This window comes from Alexandromys fortis, unplaced genomic scaffold (assembly GCF_014885135.2).
Source record: "Alexandromys fortis isolate MF-2015 unplaced genomic scaffold, M_Fortis_MF-2015_v1.1 scaffold_60, whole genome shotgun sequence".
Classification (NCBI taxonomy): Eukaryota; Metazoa; Chordata; class Mammalia; order Rodentia; family Cricetidae; genus Alexandromys; species Alexandromys fortis.
The window spans coordinates 10252316-10272871 of NW_026067946.1; the positions used below are offsets into that span (position 1 = coordinate 10252316).

The 20556-nt window shown below is 44.6% G+C and overlaps 1 protein-coding gene across 1 annotated transcript in view; it reads right to left on the bottom strand.

The window, feature by feature from the left end:
• The window catches only part of Dcp2 (decapping mRNA 2), a 38670-nt gene extending 27524 nt beyond the window's left edge, over nucleotides 1-11146 (bottom strand). The window contains exon 1 of the mRNA XM_050149269.1: nucleotides 10957-11146. Within this exon, the coding sequence (XP_050005226.1) occupies nucleotides 10957-11009 (53 nt within the window). The 5' untranslated portion in view covers nucleotides 11010-11146. The remainder of the gene's footprint in view (nucleotides 1-10956) is intronic.
• Nucleotides 11147-20556: the final 9410 nt, after the last annotated feature.

The following is a 20556-nucleotide window of genomic DNA, read 5'->3' on the forward strand; positions in this document are numbered from 1 at the left end:
TGCAAGTGCACCAGACTATTCTGAATACTTGAACAGACCCCAGACCTTAGCACAACTGACTCCATGATGGAGGCACCACCATTCAGGCTGTAAAACTCAGCATGGAGACAACATCACCAGCTAAAATGAAAACAAAGACCCAATCCATCAAAGTTCACACAGTTCTGGGAAAGTCTCTAAATTACCAATCTTGCTTTATAGCTTATGTAGTTTTGTTTCTGGATAACTGTTCTTCTTAACTAAAGTACATCAACCCAGAACATGTGTTTTGTGCTTAAAAACTCCTCTGAGAAAGGCTCAGTGCTACACTGGGATCCTGAACACCTAGCCGGCTGGCTAATACAGACTTCCTATTGACTTAAATCCATGTCCGAGCAGTCTTCTCTGGTGAGTACCCCACAACAATGCTCTCCTAGACTCATTAAATGTCCAAATTTGTTCACTGGCGGCAAATGATATCTTTGTAGATTTTCATTAGCAGTCTAGAAAAATGTTTTACATATACTGATAGCTGTAATGTACCTTTTAAATGTTTCTACCGACTCGTATTCCTGCCAAGAAATAAGTATTCCTCTGGCTCTGCCACAGGACGTGGCTTATTTTCTGAAAATTAAATACATTGGGAAGAGAAAGCTTGGGAAATGTCAAAATCAAAATGAAATAACATTTCCCCCACTCTTCAGTATACCCTACTGCAACTGGGGGCTCACACATGCAGGCAATATCAGCAGGGGCAGAGAATTCTAAAGGTCCACCAGGACCAAGTCCTTCCAATGTTCAACAGGCAGGACCACCGCCCAGGGATTCAGAAGTACTAGAAAGAGAACTCCAGGGAAACGGCCCCCAAAACAGTGTATAAGCACTGAGGATTTTTAATCACATGCTCAGATCAGACTCTAAATTGACTGTTACAATCTTTGAATGAACTGAGAAAAATCACTGGCCAAATCCCACATCCCCAGTGGTGACACACAGAGGAAAGAATCCCACTGAAACTAGTCCTCTTGCTGGGTAATTCACCTCCACGCCTCAACAAAACAACCTCCACTTCCTGTCTAGGTTTGGGGTCTTTTCAATACAGCTTCTGAAATGGAAAATGAATAACTCACAACTCGTGCTCCCAGTCCTTGCTGTTTCCTTCTTTGCATTCTCTCAACAAAACACTGTCTGGTTTTGTAGCTTTGCCTTTTTATTTGTTTTCATACAGGGTCTCACCATGTAGCCCAGGTTGGCCTGGGGCTTGCTTTGTAGACCAATCTGACCTCAAACTCAGAGATCCACCTGCTTGTCTCTGCTAACACAGTGCTGGGATTAAGGGCATGTGCCACCACGGCTGGATCATGGCACTGCTGACCTTTCAAAAGCAGGTAATGTTAGCAAAAGGGGCCGCTCTGCACACTGAAGGATGTTCAGCACCATCCTCAGCCTCCATCTGGGTAAACTACCTGTCAAGCTGCCACAACCAAACCATCTCCAGATAGTTGCAAATGTCCCCTAAATGGGGGAACATTATTCACAGTAGAGATTTTTCTGGATTAGATGTGACAGCTTATAGGAGACTACTGTTTGGCACTAAACTTTTTTACTAGGTCCCAACTAACAAGCCAGAACGCATCAGATGGAAGCACCAAATCTATACAGCATCATTTCCTGACCGTCCTAGAAGTCAGGAAACAGGTAGTAGCCAAACTGCCAAAGGCTACTTCCAGTGATAAGGAACAGAGAAGATACCCAAGACTCTCCTTATATGTAAACCAATATCATCAGTTAAATAATTTGTGTTCTGCAACTTTCTCAGTGGTCATGCCTGATAAGAGAACCTCAAAACAGAATGGCCACTCTTCATTCTTTCTGCAGCCATTTTTTGACTATAAATCCAGTTCCCTACTTGATGCTACTTGAATTTGTTCAGCAAATTCTACCACACCAACTAGGCAATAGGATCTTTAGAAGACTGTCATGGTCTGACAGATCCCTAGGCCGTCTTCACACTGCAGCCAGCAAATGCAATTCAGAGCCACACCAAGGTGGCCTGCACATTGCTGTCTTCTGACCCACAATTAACAATTACAATCACCACTCTTGTCTCATTCTTTCTACACAGTTCCCATCACTTCAACTGTTGAAGGGCTGAAGGCAGACACTACCTCGAGCCTGAACCCTGAGGACTTCCCCCTTTGAGCCACGCCCCCATTCAGAGAGTTGGGATGGGGGGGGGAGTGAGATGCATGATTACCAGAGTAAGGCAGTTAGTAATTTATTAGTCAGAAATAATGGAAAGTATATTCTTAGATGTGAGTACAGGGGTGTAGGGTAGAGATTGCAACTGAGCAGGACAATAGTAGACGTGCAAGGTAGGGCACAGGGTTCTCAGGAAGGTGCCACTGTAAGTGCCAAGAAACATCTGGTGTGGGAAGTCCTTCTGTATATGTGTTGCTTTTATTGGTGAATAAATAAGCTGCTTTCAGCCAATGGCTTATCAGAATATAGACAAGCTGGAAGAGATATAGAGAGAGTAGGCGGAGTAGAGAGATGCCATGGAGCCACCAGACGGGAAAGACTCAAGCTGCCAGCTGGAACCTTGCCAGTAGGCCACGAACCTTGTGGTAATATATAAAATAATGGAAATGGGTTAATTCTAGATATAAGAGCTAGCTAGAAATACGCTTAAGTGATTGGCCAAGCAGTGATTTAATTAATACAGTTTCTGTGTGGTTATTTTGAGTCTAAGCTGCCGGGAACAAACAAGCAGTCTCCAGCCAACAGACATCTGTATGACCAGGGCTGGGAGCTGGGTGAAGCATTTGCCCTTCACACAAGAACAGAAACACTCAAGTTTACTGCACTCACGAGACAAAGGGACTCAAGCGCTGTTTTAGAACTATCTTCTTTTAGTTAGGGTGGTGGTGAGAGTTATCACTGAGAATTAACTTGATTCCAGGTTAAGTGAGGTGGGCTGTCCCAGAATGAATAAAAGAGAAAGCAAGATGGGCACCATCATTCAGCACTCTACTTTCTGACTGCAAGTAAAGCACAACCAGCCTCATGCTGCCCAACTATGTTGAAACACAACTGGCCTCATTCTTCCTTACTATGATGAAACACAACCAGCCTCATGCTGCCCCACTATGTTGGAACACAACCAGCCTCATGCTGCCACCCCACTAAGCTGGAACATGACACAAACCAGAAACACCTGGGAAAAGCCTCAGCTGATGAAATATCTAGATTAAGTTGGCCTATAAACATATCTGTGGGAGACCAACTTGATTATTAGCTGACCCAGCCCACCAGAAGTGACAATATTCCCTAGCCTGGCCTGGACCAGATAAAAATGAAGAAAGCAAACTGAGAAAAGGCAAGCAAGAATGTGTTTATTCTCTTTGCTCTTGTCTGTTGATGTGACTAGCTGCTTGAGTTCTTGCCTCAACTTCCCCAAAAAGATAGACTGTAACTCTGCATTGTAAGTCAAATAACCCTTTCCTCCCATTTGATATTTTTTCAAAAAGATATTTATCACAGCAACAAAATTCAAATTAGAGCACCCTTAATAACCTGTCCTTTGCACCAAGCCCTGCTCAGCCCCCCGCTTCCGTGCTCACAGCCATTTCTCCACCGATTCCCTCCACTCCCCCTTCCTCTCCACCAGCTGAGTGGTTTCTAGCAGCGCCTCCTTGCCCAGATCTACCCTCATGTTTGTTCAGGAACTTCAGGTACTGACTAACAAATATTTAAAAGTCATTCCCTCATCCTCAGAGAACATTCTTTCCCTTCACAAGGTAGCTAATAAGAACTTTGCCATTATTTGGGTACATGCCCCTTTCCGAAGTCTGCCCAGTTCCCAATACAATCCAAACTAGGCCAGTCTAGTCAGGGTACCTCTTCTCTCCCAGCTTCATCGGAGACACTGAAGGGTTCACAGCTTCTGACTTTCTACATTATCATAACCATATGCTACACACACAGGAAGTCCTATACCTGGACTTGTCTGAGCTAGAGGCTCACACCTCCATTACTGTGTCTGATACAGTGTTCCATTAGTTACAATGAGCTACAAGATGAAGCACTGAGTCACTACGATGATATGATGAGAAAGGAAATGGTGGCTATCACATGTGTTAACTCCAGCTGACTGTGGGGGGACAACAATGAAGCTCCTGAGACTAGCCCTCTTCGGTATTCTAGGTTGGCTGAAACCATGCAGATATCTGGACCTCTGAATAGGAGGCCAAGTCATGTGGGCTGTACATTTTATACACACCACGCCTCTTTAGATACCAGACAAAAGCTTCATAAACTAGACCAGGGCGTGAGTCTTCTTTTTCACTTTAGACATGGCTGGCCATCGAGGGCTAAAGCAACTGGGATACCCACAGAGCCAGCAAGGCCAAAGTGGGAGGCACACCAAGACAAGAATCAAGTAAAGGGACAACAGAAGCAACTGCATCTTTCCTGCCATTCTCACGAGATCCTAGAGCCCCACCTAGCAGCTGGGCAAGGGAACTAAGAGCTTCAGATCAAAGTTCTTTCTCTCCTGCTACTGCAGAGGTCAGGCAGGGCAGTTCAGGCAGGAGTGCTCGAAGCCGCTGAGGTCTAAGTTTTCCCTGGGGAGATACCCAACGGGCAGAGTGGAACCATTAGAATTGAGACTGGCTAGCCCTCTTTCCTCAGGGAAGAAGGCCAGTGCCATCCAAGGACCTCATGCTACACTACAGTCAAACCAGAAAATGGACAAAAAGCCTCCAACTTTATTACTGGACTGTGAGGAGACCAATTCAAAATGAGGTCTATGTCTTTTGAGGACTGGAGGGACCCTGAGGCTACACAGGCTCTTGTGTCCATCTCTGCAGAGAAGCCAGAGTAACCCTAAAGGTGGGACTGATGGGTACCTAAGTGACTTCTTAGTCCTGACCACCTTCCCTGGTTCAATCTTCTGGTCCCCAGTCATCCTCACTGGCACTGATGGCAAGTCCCAACCAGTCTGCTCACTTACCTGTAGGAAAACCCCACGTTTTCACTTCATCCTGCCGGTCCTGGCTCACTTCCTCCTAGGTAGACACCACGTCTAAAGGTCTAAAGCTCAGGACCTCTTAAGGCTTGAGCCCCTAGAGGCTCTTGTGGCACTTCCAATACATAGTCAGTCCTATAACTCCAGAGCCGTATAACTGAAGACCCTGACTATAGTTTCTAATACAGACTCTGCCTCATCCAACAAGTTCCCTCTCTGGACTGGGATTCTTCCGCCCCTGCACACTCAGTAACAGCCAACCCCACCACAACTGCCCTTAAGGAAAGAACCCTAAATCTCCTTGAAGGCCCCAATATCCTTAAGTGTCCGAGATGCAGAGACGCCCCCAGCATCTCATGGATAGATTCCTGTCCCTGACTACCACACCCATATTAATGTTCCACATAACATTACTATTTCTGTAACATAGCCAGACGGCCCTCAGAGAATGGTCTAGGACCCAAGGCCCACCAATGTGACTGTGCTCCTATCCTAATCCACGGTAGCTTTCACTCCTTACTCCCTATGAGACTGCCCTCCTACACCTCCAGGCTCAAGCCAGACTTTAAGGAGGTTCCCCTTTGTATTCTCAGACCTAGTTCATGGCTCCCTCCAAATCTCAGGACCACTCCACTCAGGTTTCTTGGCAGCACATTAAGGCTTTAGCTTTGGGGACAGCCCCCACCTTCCAGACAGTCACTACCCAAAGATCTGTCTGTCCCTCCAATTCTAATGGCATCTCTCCTCACTGGCACATTCTGCAGACTTTGAGGTCCAGGTCAGTCCACAACCCACTCTGACCCTTCAAAATCTTTCCCAGTGGGCTTTCCTTGGGACAGGACCACCAGCTCATACTTCAGTATGCTATGTCACAGGCAGTCAAGGCCATCACTGACGACCAGGATATGTACTGACTCAAAACTGACTTCACCTTTGGGAGTCTGTGGTCTCATATTAACATGGAGAATTCGTTTAAGATGATAAAACCTTTCTGTAAGGAAAAAAAAAAACTTACTAGAACCTGTACAGACTGGACTTCATCAAGTCCTGCTCACACGTCCAACTGTAGGCAAGCACAGAACCCACCAGCATCTGTCACCTCCAGATGTTCACCAACTGCCAGCTTGTAGGAGCCCTTGGAAATCTGACTTCTCTTCCGGCCAGCCCCAGGTAAACCTGCAGCTTCAATCAACTCTAGACCACAATGGGTGACTAGGATCCATGCTCCCATCTTTCTGAATTCTGTGGTATGAATTCTTTGGTATAATTTTAGATCCTCTCATCTCTCATTCCCCAGACATTCTGGGAATCCATCTTCAACACGTTCCTCCAGAAGCGTTAGATTGTTCTGAAGTAGGTCCTCACTTCTCTCACATGTCACTGGGCTCCTACTGCACAAACTCCCTACCTGCCGTCCTGAAACCATCTTACATATGACTCTGTGGATGTGTAATGGTGCCATGTGGGACAGAGGCTGACATTCTCCACCTTCTTTCTGTTTTGTATTTTGAGAGGGTCTCACTATGTAGCCCTGGCTGTCCTAGAGTTCACCACGCAGACCAGGCTGGCTTCTGCCTCCCAAATGCTGGAATTAGAGGTGTCCACCACCATGCCCCACTTTCTGCCCCATTTCTAGGAACAGAGTCTCTTACTGTGGTTAGGCAATGACCTCTAGGGGCTTTTACTTTATGTGAACAAGTGCTTTGCCTAACGCTACATTCACACAGTGCTCACAGATGCCAGAAGATGGCACCAGAGTCTCTGGAGATGAAGTTATGGACACTTGTGTGCTGAGAACTGAAACAAGCCCTCACTCTGGGTCCTCCCTAGCCCACTTTTGTCATTATGACTATCTTTATGGACTGTCCTCATAAAGAACTCTTGCTCCCAATCCATGCAGCTACCTCCCTTACGTCATCTCCAAACATCCCATGATCTCCTCAGATAATGGCTCTGCCCGGCTTGAGCTACCAGTCCTCATCCAGCCACTCCTCTCAAATCTAAGTAACAACTCTCTCATCCAGTTCCTGTAAGCCTGGACCTATCAGCCCTCAGACACTGCTGTGATTCCCCCCACACCAGTGGAGAGTGCAGTCTTGTAAGATGGTGGCCTCTCAAGCCAGGCTCTTGTTTACGTTAAGTGCCCTTCCTGCAGGCACTCTTTGATCACACAACATCACCCTCCTGTTAGACAAAGCAAAGCACCCTCAATTCTAAAAATGAACATAGACTTCACAGACATGTGCTTTTAACAAGGGTGACAATAAGAACTAAATAAAAATTCTCAATTCCATCCAGTCAGACCACCTATCTGTCCTGGCATGTCTTCTTGGCAAGAAAAATGGAAAAGGTAAAAAATAAAAAAATAAAAATAAAATCCCACTATTTACCAATCAGTCCTTGACTACCTGGAGCCTGACTTGTGATGGTCTCAACCACCTGAAGCCTAACGCCTCATGACCCTTGGTGCCTCATCCAGATAGCCAGTCACAAGAAAGAATTTTCCACTTAATAAATGAGGCAGGGTGGCGCACACGCCTATGAGGTGTAGAGGCAGCAGGATGAGGAGCGCAAGCCCATCCCTCTCTAGCTACATAAAGTCTGAGGCCAGCCTAACACACACGACAGCCTATCTCAAACTGTGCTAACTCTCAATAAGATAGTAAAATATCCACTTGTCCCTCTGGATATGGACAACCACACAAATAGAACACCCAAAGTTAATTGCTATAGAAGAATCCTAATTCCCTATCAGGAGGGATTCCTCTAAGAACCTGTCTACTCCATTTCTGTTTTTGCAGATTTTCTTAAATAAATCTGTGTATGTTCTGGGCTGAACTTTATCCTCACACCTCTGGCCTACCTAACCTTCCTCAGCAGAGCAAGAAAGTCTACAGGAAAAGCCGATCTACAGAGCACACAGTACAACAGAGGTTTACACAAGGATATACTAAAGAAACAAACGGGGAGTGGGTTGGGTGGGGACACAAGAAGCTCCAACTGCGCACCTATTAGAAGAGTCGGCGTGCTAGCCACTAGATCTCAACCTGTAGGTCGTGACCTCTTTGGGGTCGATTACCAGGTAGCCACATTAGGACACACAAAGAGTAGCAAATTTACAGTTACTAGGTAGCAATGAAATAATTTTATGGTTGAGGAACTGCATGAAAGGGTCGAAGCGTTAGGAAGGTTGAGAACCACTGCGCTAGAGAATCGCAAGCCACCTAGAAGGCTAGAGACAGCTAGGCTTGCATGGTACAAGCCTGGAAACCTGAGTTAGATCCCTGTGTGGGAGGGTGGCAGCAACTTCACAACGCTGTTCTCCACACATGCACAGTGACAAGCAGCCAACACTCCCAATAATAATTTTTCTAAAGCTCGAGCTTTACACGTGAGCTTGAATTTTTAATATAAAACTACAAACAAACCAATCAAAAGAGACAGATGCTAACTTGAAAACTGTTAATTTCAAAACCTGTAGTTTAAAGAAATGGTCAGCTGGCTTACTCAGTAGTTCACCCAGCATCTAGCCTGAAAAACTGAACACATAACATTAGAAAGCTCAGTGTGTAACACGATTTACGGAAGAAAGCAGCCTAAACACCCACCGGAACCCAACACCTTTAACACTAACAGTTGCCTATCACACAGAATGCAATTACTCTGTGAGCAGTGCCACGTTACAACCACGACAGCTGATATCACTTCTTCAAATGATGCAATCCCAGGTAACGTTAGTCCACATATTCCTAACAAGGTAAAGGTGTAGTGACTATGTCAACTTTCATCCTTATTAGCACACACAGTATCACTCACTATCCCAAACTCTTTTAAATTGTTTCAACTATAAAATGTGCATCTGTGAAAACAACAACAAGCCTTGGAAACAGAGAAAATGAAGATCACACCCTGTAATCCCAATTTAGACTCAAAATCTTTGTTGACTTTTTCACACAATATACACATTATATTTTCTTACCAAGTTTGGGAATACAGAAAATAAACTCCTTGTAACTTTTATGAATTCTACCATAAACCAAAAACTGTAATTCTTCCAACATCAAAGAATTACAAAAACATTCTCTCTAAAAAAAAAAAAATCAGATTATCAATGCATGCAAGTGTTTTGCTTGCGCATATGTATTGTGTGTACCCTGTGCATGCCTGGTGCCGAGTTCAGAAGAGGGAGTCAGATACCTTCCCCGAACTGGAGTTTTGGATGGTTGTGAACCATCATGTAGGTGCTGGGATTGCAGTAAATGCTAAGCGCTTATCAACTATACAATCAATCTATGTATTCTCTTACGTACTCTTGCAACGTTTAAGAAGATTGACTTTGCATTACATTCACGTGGTGAAGATTTCAAATCTTGACTTTAAAAATGAGGATAAATGTGTCTCTGTAAAAATTAATCCTCAAATCTGTCTGTCCAGATGAAAATGGAAATCACTGCATCTATTAAAGAGTTGTTTCAATAAACCAGGACACACAAGCGAACACTTCACAAGCATATTTCTTTTCTTAAAATTAAATATGTGTGGAGGGCTAGAGATGGCTCAGAGAGCCTACTGCTCTAGCAGAGGATGCTGGTTTAGCTTCCAGCACCCACTTCCAGTTGCTCACAATGCCCTTTAACCCCAACTTCAGGTATCAGGCACCCTCTTCTGGCCTACGCAGACACCTACATACATGTGCCCCTTCCCCCTTCAGACACGTAATTATAAATAAAACAAATCTTTAAAAATGTTTTTTAAAGCAAACAGCTAGAATGTGGCACAAAGACCGAATTTCACTTTAAATCACAGATACAGCCACTAGAAGTGAATACAGAGCCAGCATTCACATCTAAACTATTCCACAGTTCAAAACCACAGCGACAACTTGGTAACGGTGTACCAGGAACTTTACTTCGACAAAGAAGAAGGAAGTACTGTGAACACGGTTTGGGCTGGGTGCAAGAACTGCTAACAAGAACACGGACACGCGGGGGGGCGAGAATGTCCTTATATTTAGAAGAAGCAAGAGATCAAAGAGGAGAGACTCTTGGATTTCCCCCTTTCGTTCTCAACGATATATCCGGGGAAATTCTTGAAAAGAATAATTCTCTACAGAAATTGTCACGGGCAAGCACGCAGAGGAGAAAGTTTAAGTTCGGAAATTGCTCCCTGTGAAGATCCAGGTACCTGAGATCATAAAACTGGAATTTAAACAGTGGGCTCTACCTCCAGAATCAGAGAAAAGAAGTGAGGGGGGGGGGGAAACCCACAGGTCAAAGTCAGTGGAAGAAAAAAACAAAACAAAACAGAACAACAACAACAAAATCCCCACACAGTTCCAAGAAGGAATTGGGACGAAAACCGCTAGGGATTCATATTTGGGCTAAGGAGATTCACCTGCAGGAAAAGGCAGACAAGTACAAGTAGGTAGAAATGAGGGATTCCAGTGCCCCAGGGTGGAGGGACTGAGGGAAAGAGAAACAGAAAGAGTTCGGGGACAGAAGGGGCGTCAGACACCAGCAAGCTGGGCGTGTAAAGAGGGACCCGGGAACGGAGGGGAGAGCCGAGGCCGGGACCGCAAAGGACCCGGGGGCAGAAGAGAGCGAGGCCCGGGTCACAAAGCGGGACCCAGTGTGGGGGACAGAATCGAGGCGGGGGTGCAAAGGACCCGGGGATTGGGGAAGAGCTGAGACCGGGGGAGCAAAGCAGGACCCGGTAACAGGAAAGAACCAAGGCCGGGGTCAAAGAGGGGCCCGGGGCCAAGGAGGGAGAGCCGAGGCCCGGGCTCAGTGCTGAGACCTGAGACTGGTGGAGTGCCGAGGCTGGGGCGCAAAATGGGACTCGGGAATGAGGAGGGGGAACCGAGCTGGGCCGAGGAGGGGAAGGGAGGACCCAGGCCGGGGCCGCTGCTAGGCTGAGGGCAAGCGGAGGCGGAGGTGAGCCGCCGGTACCTGCAGAGATCGTCCAGGACGCTGCCGGGAATCTCCAGGCGTTTGGTCTCCATGCTGAGGACCCGCAGCAGGCGCAGCGCATCCCGGCTCCGCGCAAGCCTGCACGGTAGAGCGGCACGCAGACCCGGGCCCGCGGACACTGGAACCCTCCGCCCGGACCCCGAGGCTGGGTCGAGGCGAGGGGAGGAACCCTGGGACCACGCCCCCTCCACGGGAACGGCCCAGTGGGAAGCTGGGGTTACGCGCGCCTGCGCGCGCCGCACCAATGAGACGTTTGTTTATTGGTCCGTGGGCTCCAATCAGGCTTCAGGCTGCTCAGTTCCTGCTCAGAAGACCAACTTCCCGCCGCCTTTGACTGAGCGCACGCGGATGTGTTTGCGCCTGCGTGTCCTGGGCGCCTTCTACTGTGCTCGGGAAGTTTCGAGTTCCTGTTCTCAGACACCTCTGCTCCACAAACGCCCCAGCCGCTCGGGCTTGGTCACAGTGGCTCCAACCTTACCAGAACCGACTGAACAGGCACCCGTTTCTATGGCGACGAAGCCTAGAGCACCCATTCATTAAAGAAGCGATTTCCTGCGATTGCGGTCACCAAGTACTCTCCACACACGATCTCCACAGGTTTCATTACTTCTAGGCCAAATGCTGTGCCCCTCATTTGTTCTCCACGTGCCCCTTTCTTGTGATGCTTTACTTTTGCGTCATCGATGGGACATTTTCCCATCCTTCAGAGGCAAGAAAAAATATTTTTAAAGTTTTTCTTCTACTCTATTATCCCTTTCAGCTGCCTTTGGTATTAAATTGGTTTCCGGTTACCATATTAGTTACCTTGATTATATACTCACACACTTAAGAGTAAAGTCAGAGCCTAGTGCTATAAAAGCTCTTAGCACACCGGGAATTGTTTTCTAACAGATTGATCTAGATAGTAATTGACTTTGTTGTGTGTTTATGTGCGCGCGCGCGTGTGCGTGCGTTTTCAGATAAATTTTATTGAGAATTTTACTAATGTATATACTGTATTCCAGACAAATCCACCTCCCATTCTGTCTCTTCCAAATTTCCCCCCTACATTTCCTTTCCAACTTCTCTGGTCCTCTTTCGCCCCCACACATCCACTGAGTCCATTTAATGCTGCCTGTATGGGCACGAACTATTCTTTTCGGGGCGGCATCCCTGGGGAAAACTTAATTCTCCCTCCCTTCTCCATTGTCAATGGCTTCTTAGCTAGGGGTGGGATTTTCTAACCCCTACCCAAGCTGTGATTTCAGCCAACTCTATCTTGCACAGGTCTTGTGAATCAAGTCATAGTCACAGCGAGTCCACGTGTCCAATTTCCCTGATCTATCCAGAAAATAGTGTTTCACTGCAAACAGTCACTACTTCCAGCTCTTCCTGACCCTTGATTTTTGGTTTTTAGGCCTAATTGGTAAGCATGAGTTAATAGTTAAGGATCATAGAAATCTAGTACAACAGACGGGAACCTATTTAACAGGAAAATGGAGCCTAGAGCAATCACGGAGCAGCAAAGAGATTTTTTAAGCATATTATTCCTTCTGACTGAACAAATTCCCCAAGGGGAAAAGTGCTCCCAGGCTCAAAATAATTCTGAGAATAAAGGGGGTGGGAGATGGACTGGAATAATCCTTTCTATTTATTCAGTCCTCTCATAGGACCTCACAAGTCTTAGATGTCATAGGAAGCAGGCCTTGGGAAAGGAGTTGAGTTCAGGCACTGCAATGGCAGCCAGCCTAGGAAACAGGTAACAGAACAAGGAGGCAAGTGAAGGAAGCTAACACAGACATGAAAGGTTGATCATCCAGAAAAGGGTGCGGGGTGACTGGAACTTGATCTTTTTACTGAGAAACTCTGGAAATCAGTGTAAACTCAGAGTTATTCCTCTGGAGGGCTATAGCGGTCTGAATGAGAATGGCCTCCATAGGCTCATATATTTTAATGCTCGGTCCTCTTCGGGAAGGATTAGGAAGTGTAGCCTTGGTGGAAGAGGTGTGTCAATGGAGATGAACTTTGAACTTTCAAAAGTCCTCTCTCTCTCTCTCTCTCTCTCTCTCTCTCTCTCTCTCTCTCTCTCCCTCTCCCTCTCCCTCTCCCTCTCCCTCTCTGCATTGTGGTTGTTGTCTCCACATGTAAGCTCTGCTTTACCACCCCAGTGCCATGACTTCCTGTCTGCTGCCATGCACCAGGATGATCATGGATTTGCTCTCTGAAACTGTAAGCCCAATACCCATTCTTCCATTAGTAGACTTGGTCACAGAGTCTCTTCACAGAAATAGAAAAGTAATCAAGACATAGAATTTTATATACAAAACTGCATCGTCAGTTGTCAGTAGAGCGTTGCTCCTAGACCTGTGACCTGCCTGCCACATAGCAAGGTGTGCTCTGGTGGCCAAAAGGAGCCCCCAGGCAAAGGAATGCAGGCGCTACCATTAGGAAATCCGACCAATAGAGCGTATAGATGGTGAAGACCGAGGTGACACCCTTCAGTTGGGCTATTTTCCTGTATGCACATTCTGTTTGTCCTGACTGTCATTGCAAGGACTAAGGAAAAACCTTAGCGGGTTTTTTTTCCCTTAGTTATCCCATTTCAGACTTCAATTCTAGTTTTAGAGCACCCTAAATCATGGCAGTGAACAGGAGTATAAAGCCATGATGTTGATCCTTGTGAACCAGTGGTATGGGAACAAAGAATTTAGCACCCCCTGCTGGAACACTGAAGGAAGTCTTCCTACAGTATTTTTCTAGTGTATCATTTTAGGTGCGGATGTACAACACCTTTGGGGCTACTAGGGCCTAGGAAGACCCTAACTCTCACACAGTGTGAATCTAATCTTCCTCAATAAAGTCCTGAGGATGTTTATTCTCACGCATCTTGGTTGGCATTTTTCTGTCTATTTACGTCTGTGCTATGCCTTCTCACCCACAGGTCTCTCAGAGCTAGACTGGTACATAGTAGACAGTTCTGTGAGCTATAAATCCCAAGAACTCAAAGCCTCACTCTGTTCTTCATGGCACCTGGATTGACGAATATAAATGAACTGAAACATGGTGCTGAGGGAAAAGGGGGATGCTGCGATTCTTAAATTGTAATACTAATTTGCTTTTATTTAATTTGGCTGGTGAAAACCTTTACAGTTTTAAAATTCACTATTTAATCGAATCTTTATAACTACAAGAATAGGTGGATCAGAAGTAAGCTTGTAAAAATTAAAAGACGTATAAACATGAAGTGGATAAGGGCACTTGTTAATCTTGCAGTAGGACCAGAGTTTGTTCCCAGACAGATATTGGACAGTTCATAACTTCCCGTAACTATAGCTCTAAGCAATCTGAGTGCCTCTTTTGGCCTCTGCAGGCACCTGCATGTTGGGACCATTTGGAGTCCTGGCCTCCAGCTGCTCTTCCCTGCTAGTGATCTTTATTTTCCTTCTGATTTGAGTTACTAAAGGCTGTGTCAAAGTTGTTTACCAGCTCTGCTGCACGAGCAAGCATTGCCTTGGCCTTGAGGATCAGAGGATAAGGTTTTCACCTGTTGGCCCACATGACTATTGGGTATATAAGCCTCCATGGTGCTATTCAATAAAGGGCTTCTTACCAGTGACTAGAGGTCCGTGTCTCTGTCTCTCTGTGTGTGTCTGTATTTGTTTCAACCTCCAGCCCCTTGCCTGAAGCTCGCGAACTGTATAGTAGCGCATAGAGCACAGACAGGTGTTGTGCGCTGCACCTGCACACACACACACACACACAAATAAATAAAAAGTAGCTAAATGCTAAGTGACATATATTAGAGTTTGACAAGATCTTGTTTTGCTGTGAGTTATATTTTAAAAGAAGCTTTTGCTATAAGTTTCTGTACAGGCATTAAAAATTATTGTGTGTCATTCTCCCTATAACTGCGAATTTAAGAAAACTGAATTCTAGTCCTGTTTAGCTACCAGGCTCTCACAGTCTCCCTGAGGGCATTTCCCTAACAGCCATTAATACCTCCTAATAGGCCACCTTCTTAAAGGTTCCCCCATTTCCTACTAGTGCCATTCTGGAGACCAAGTCTTTAGCAGATGACTTTTGAAGAGACACTCCATATTTGAACTATAATATAAAAGTAACATATAAATTGTAAAAAATACCAGGCCGAGGGTGTTTATGGCTCTGTTGTAGAATGCTTGCCTAGTACTGAAAGTTCCTGGTGATGATTCTTAGAATGCAATACAGTGAAATGTAAAATAAATACCCGTGTTAAATAAAGGCACATGTATAAGCATGTTTGCATAAACAAATGCAAGACTCTCTCATGTTCGTTCATCTGCCCCTTCTTCCTCCTATCCCGCTTACCCCCAGGCACTGATGTGTGGCTCAGAATGAAAGCAGTCAATGGGACAAATGCAAAAGCAGGAAAGTGCTTAGCTACTCATAAAACAAAAACAAAACAAAAATTCTTCTTTTATGTGAAGGAAAAACATCAGGAAAAATTATATTTAAGGATTTTTTTAAAGTGACAATGCCATTTGTTTCAGTTTTTTAAAAAAGAAAACAAACTAGCTTTTTTTTTTTTTTCATTTTACATACCAATTCCAGTTCCCACTCTCTTCCCTTTTATGCCCTTTCCCATCCACTCCTCAGAGAGGGTAAGGCACATAGCTTTGGGGAAGGTCCAAGGCCCTCCCTACTATATCATGGCTGAGCAAGGTATCTATCCAAGGAGAATGGAACTAGACAAAACCATCCTGAGAAAGGTAACCCAGACCCAGAAAGATGAACATGCTATGTACTCACTCATAAGTGGATATTAGCTGTAAAGAAAAGAAAAACAAGCCTGGAGTCCAAGGCCCTAGAGAAGCTAAGTTACAAGGTGAACCCTAAGACAAAGCCATTATAAAACAGGAAATCCAATCTCTATGACAGTTCTTATTCTCTTATCAGAGTCTTCTTATTGACTGTGTAAAGCCTCAGAAACTAAGTTACTCACACTATTATATTAAATCTCTGAGTGAATTTTGTTGTTGACTTAGGATCCTAGATATAATCTGCTTTGTACTTAACCATTAGCTTTTTAACTGGGAAAAGGGGTTGTAATATTGTACCTCATAGTGAAGTCTTTAGAAGAATTCCCACTTAATAACAGCGAAAAAACCCAAGAAATACTCTTCAAACCACAGAGTGCTGAGATAATCAGCCGGGTTTGCTGTAACTGAGCATGGCTGATTCTTTTCCATGCAAAGCCTCTCCTGCATAGATAGACTCAACCAGCTACCTAAGGAAACCGAGTCTTTTTCAGCTGGTACCAGCAGAGGGCGCTTGGTCTGTTTTACATTTCCAAACTAGACACATTTCTCTCTGATTCTAATGCCACAAACATTTGATCATGATATAAGACTGAACAAGTCAATATATTTATTCAAATTTTTACTAATTATACCATTAATATATTTTATATAAAAAGAAAAATGCCTTTTTTTTTCTGGCTCAGGAGCCAATCCAAAATGTACACTGCCTACATTGTCTTATCTTTTTTTTTTTGGTTTTTCGAGACAAGGTTTCTCTGTGGCTTTGGAGCCTGTCCTGAAACTAGCTCTGTAGACCAGGCTGGTCTCGAACTCACAGAGATCCACCTGCCTCTGCCTCCCGAGTGCTGGGATTAAAGGCGTGCGCCACCATCGCCCGGCTCACATTGTCTTATCTTGTTTAACTAAACATTTTTATGTGTTTGGGTGTTTTGCTTTCATGTGTGTCTAGTACATGTGTGGTGCCCACTTAGGCCAGGAAGAAGACATCAGATCCCATGGAACTAGAGATACAGAGGACTGTGAACCACCATGTGGGTTCTGGGAATTGAACCTGGGTCCTCTACAAGAGCAGCCAGTGCTCTTAACTGCTGAGTTGCCTCTGCAGCTTTTATTTGTTATTTGTCTCATCTAATCTGCAAGAACTGAAAGAGTTTCTCTGCATTTTCTACTCTATAGTGTTTTTTAAAATCACAAACAATAATTTTATAAATGGCTATTAATGTCCCCTTTTCGACTAATATATTCCAGATATTGTAATTTGAACACAAATTTCTCTACTTATCTCATTTTTTATTGGATGGGTAGCATATTGTTATTAGATGATCTTGGTTTTATGCAGTTATAGCAAGCACCCTCAAAATGGTGACCTAATACAAAATAAGATCACTTTTTGTGCCAGTGAACTACATTGTACTCCGTGTGTTGTGTGAGTCGTTAGGCTGCCCGCATCTCATTTTATCCTTCTGTTCTGATATGTTTCTACAAATGCTGAAGTAGAAGAGAGACTCTCTATGCGCTCCTAAAATGCTTCCTAAATTTTCAGAGCAAATTGTAATGTCATGTGTGTGTATGTGTGTATATCTCTGTGTGTATGATGTATATGTATGTGTATATGTGTGTGTATATATCATGCTCAGAAGAAAAGGAAAAGCCAGTGGTTGGCCGAGGCAAGATCTTTTAACTATGGAAGCCTGGACCGCACAGTAAAGCCTTGTTTTAGAAAGTCAGCAGTTTGCAAGAATGGAACTCAGAGTTACCCACATGCCAAGCAAGTGCTTTGTCCTTGAGCTACATCCCTAGCCGTTTACATGTGTGTACTTACTGATTGGATCTCATCATGCTGCCCAGGTTTGTTTCTGAATCCTGGGCTGAAACTACCCCCCTGTCAAGCAGTTGATGTAAAGGGATGGAAGGAGTGAGCTGGTGGCTGTCCAGGGCATTACCAGATGTCCTCCTTGGCAGGAACAACAAAAACAAAATGGACATCAGGGAAATACAGCAGATCAAGTCACAGGGAAAGGAAAAGTAGTAAGTTTATACATTCAGGAGAGAGAAACCCTAAGGCCGGATGTCTTGGGTATTTTGCAGGGCTACTGGGTCCTCCTGCTTTTCCTATTTTTCCTGTCTAGACACCTGGCCCTGTGTTCTTGCCACTTTCACCTCAGAGAATCTTCTATGAGAAGCGACCATCTCAGAAAGCCTGCTTTTACCTCCTGCTTTACCTGTTTCTCTAACTCTGCCTCACTGAGACTACAGGAGCAGGCTAGTGGTCATGTGAATTGTTTTTAGGTGTGTGCGTGCGCGCGCATGCGTGCGTGCGTGTGTGTGTTTGTGTGTGCGCATGAGTGTGTCTGTATACTTAATTTTTGCTCATGTGTCTGTGTGTGTCCTTACAGTGTAAATGTCAAGAAACGGATTGTAAACTCGAAAGGAAAAAATACTCAGAGTTTTGATGTATAGTAACATTACTGTGAGGACCTTCGGTTCATTGGCCAAATGATTCATAAATTAAGTTGCTGCATGCAAGTGCATGCAAAAGAGAGGACAGAAGAGGGCGTCAGATCCCCTGAAACTGGAATTACAGACAGTTTTGAGCTGCCATGTGGATGCTGGGAACCGAACCCAGGACAGCTGCAATGGAAGCAAGCACTCGAAACAGTTGAACTATCTCTTCAGCTTCAAGCATGAAGAAAGTCTTGCTTTCAAATTTCGCTAGCACAGCATAGCACATTCTCCTCACTTTACAACCCTAGCACCTCACGAGGCTTTGCCAAGCGCTGCTATGGCCTGCCCCAATCTGCAGGTTTCCAAGCCCTTGTGATACAAACACACAAGTTCGTTCCGACTGTTCTTCCCTAGTGGTCCATTTATAGAATTAGATTTTAAGTCCTTTGAAAGTACAGAAGATGCTTTCAGTTCATTTTGCACATTTTACAGGAACTTGCTAATATGACATTCGGCAATGTACAAGAGTTGATTGATTAATTCTAGCCATGCAAATGTGACCTGGGTCTTCTTAGATACAAGGACAAAGAATACCCAGAGAAACCAGCATGTGATTCCCAGCTGCCAGCTTTCTTAGATAATAAAGATCATTGCTTTGCTGATAGACCTGTCCCATCCCATCACTAAAACTAATAGCATTCACCTATGCATGCCGTTCTAGGGAATTCAGATTATTTTCATAGAACTGCATGCATTTAACTTTACATTTATAAAATATGGTCCCCACTTTATAAGAATGCTATAATGTGCATTTAAAAATATTAGAGTCCATTCCTCCATCTCTTGGTCAATCATTCTATATATATAATCCTCGAGTATTTTTTTCCGATTTTTACCATATTAGTATATAGCTTAATTGTCAGAAATATGTATAAAATTCATTGTTTGCATATGTATGTGTGTGCTATCTATATGTGTACATGTGTTCAGATGTGTGGGTACAAGTTCACCTCTGTGTATAAGGAGGCCAGAGGCTGTTGTTAGGTGTCTTGCTTGATCACTCTCCACCTCCTATCGAGGCAGGGTCTCCAAATGCTACTCCGGTTACCCAGCTTGCTCCAGGGGTCCTTTTTTTTTTTTTTTCTTCGAGACAGGGTTTTTCTGTGGCTTTGGAGCCTGTCCTGGAACTAGCGCTGTAGACCAGGCTGGTCTCGAACTCACAGAGATCCGCCTGCCTCTGCCTCCCAAGTGCTGGGATTAAAGGCGTGCGCCACCATCGCCCAGCCCAGGAGTCCCTTTGTTTCAGGCTCCCAAGTGCTGGCATTCCAGGTGGGTTTCCAAGCTGGTGTATAGCTTGTTCCTCTGAATGGTAACATTTTTTTTGCCATATTGAAACATTTCCTCCAAGAGGAAAGGAGAGGCTACAAAAGGTTACATGTGAAGAGAACAAAAACTTAGAACAGTTCTGGTTTTCTCAGTTGTTGCTGGGGCAGTAAGCTGGCTAAGCAGGTTAAGGCACTTGTCACTAAGTCTGACAACCCGAGTTCCATCCCTGGGTCCTACATAGCAGAAGGAGAGAACCAGCTCCTGTAACTTGTCCTCTGACATCCACACGTGTGTGCCTGTCCATAAACAAACACACTTAGAATCATCAGTGATTATCTGGAAGAAATTGACAGTAGTCTTGGGAGCCCAGACCCATGTCTTACCCTGGAGCTGCGTAAAGATGAAAAGAATCATAAACAAATTATAGAAAAGGGGGGGGGGAGGTCTATGAATGGAGGAAGCTCAAACCCACCAGGGTGGAGGACAGGAGAGATTTTTATGACCGTAAAAGAAGAAACTAAAGAGGAATTCTGCCTAGTACTCTCCACAGCAGCCTACAGAGAACACCACTGCGCTGTTTTGAAGGCAAACGATAAAGCCCTTTTTGTTACTGCCCTGAGAGAAGTGGAGAGGGATATTGATAGATGATGTTTAAGTACAGACATAAAGCAAAACTAGGCCACATAGCAGTGAGGGTCAAAACCTACCTTTCATTGGAGGAACAGAAGAGACCATGCCAAGGTCACAGCCAGAGGCTTGAGGCAAAGAAAGAAGCCATTGTTCTAATTTAAGACACTTTCACAAAAGGAGTTATAGCTTTCTGTGATTGCACTTTCAGGAACTCACAAATTAGACTGTATAATATAGCAAGTTATTCAATTTGGAAAACGTGAGAGGCGAAACACACAGACTTGAAATTTGCATTCAATATACAAAATGCTTAGATGACCTTTAGAGATGGCTCCTGTTCCACTGTCAGTTACTCTGGTGGGCATAAAGTAACAAACTGAGGACTATGGTTGGCATCGCT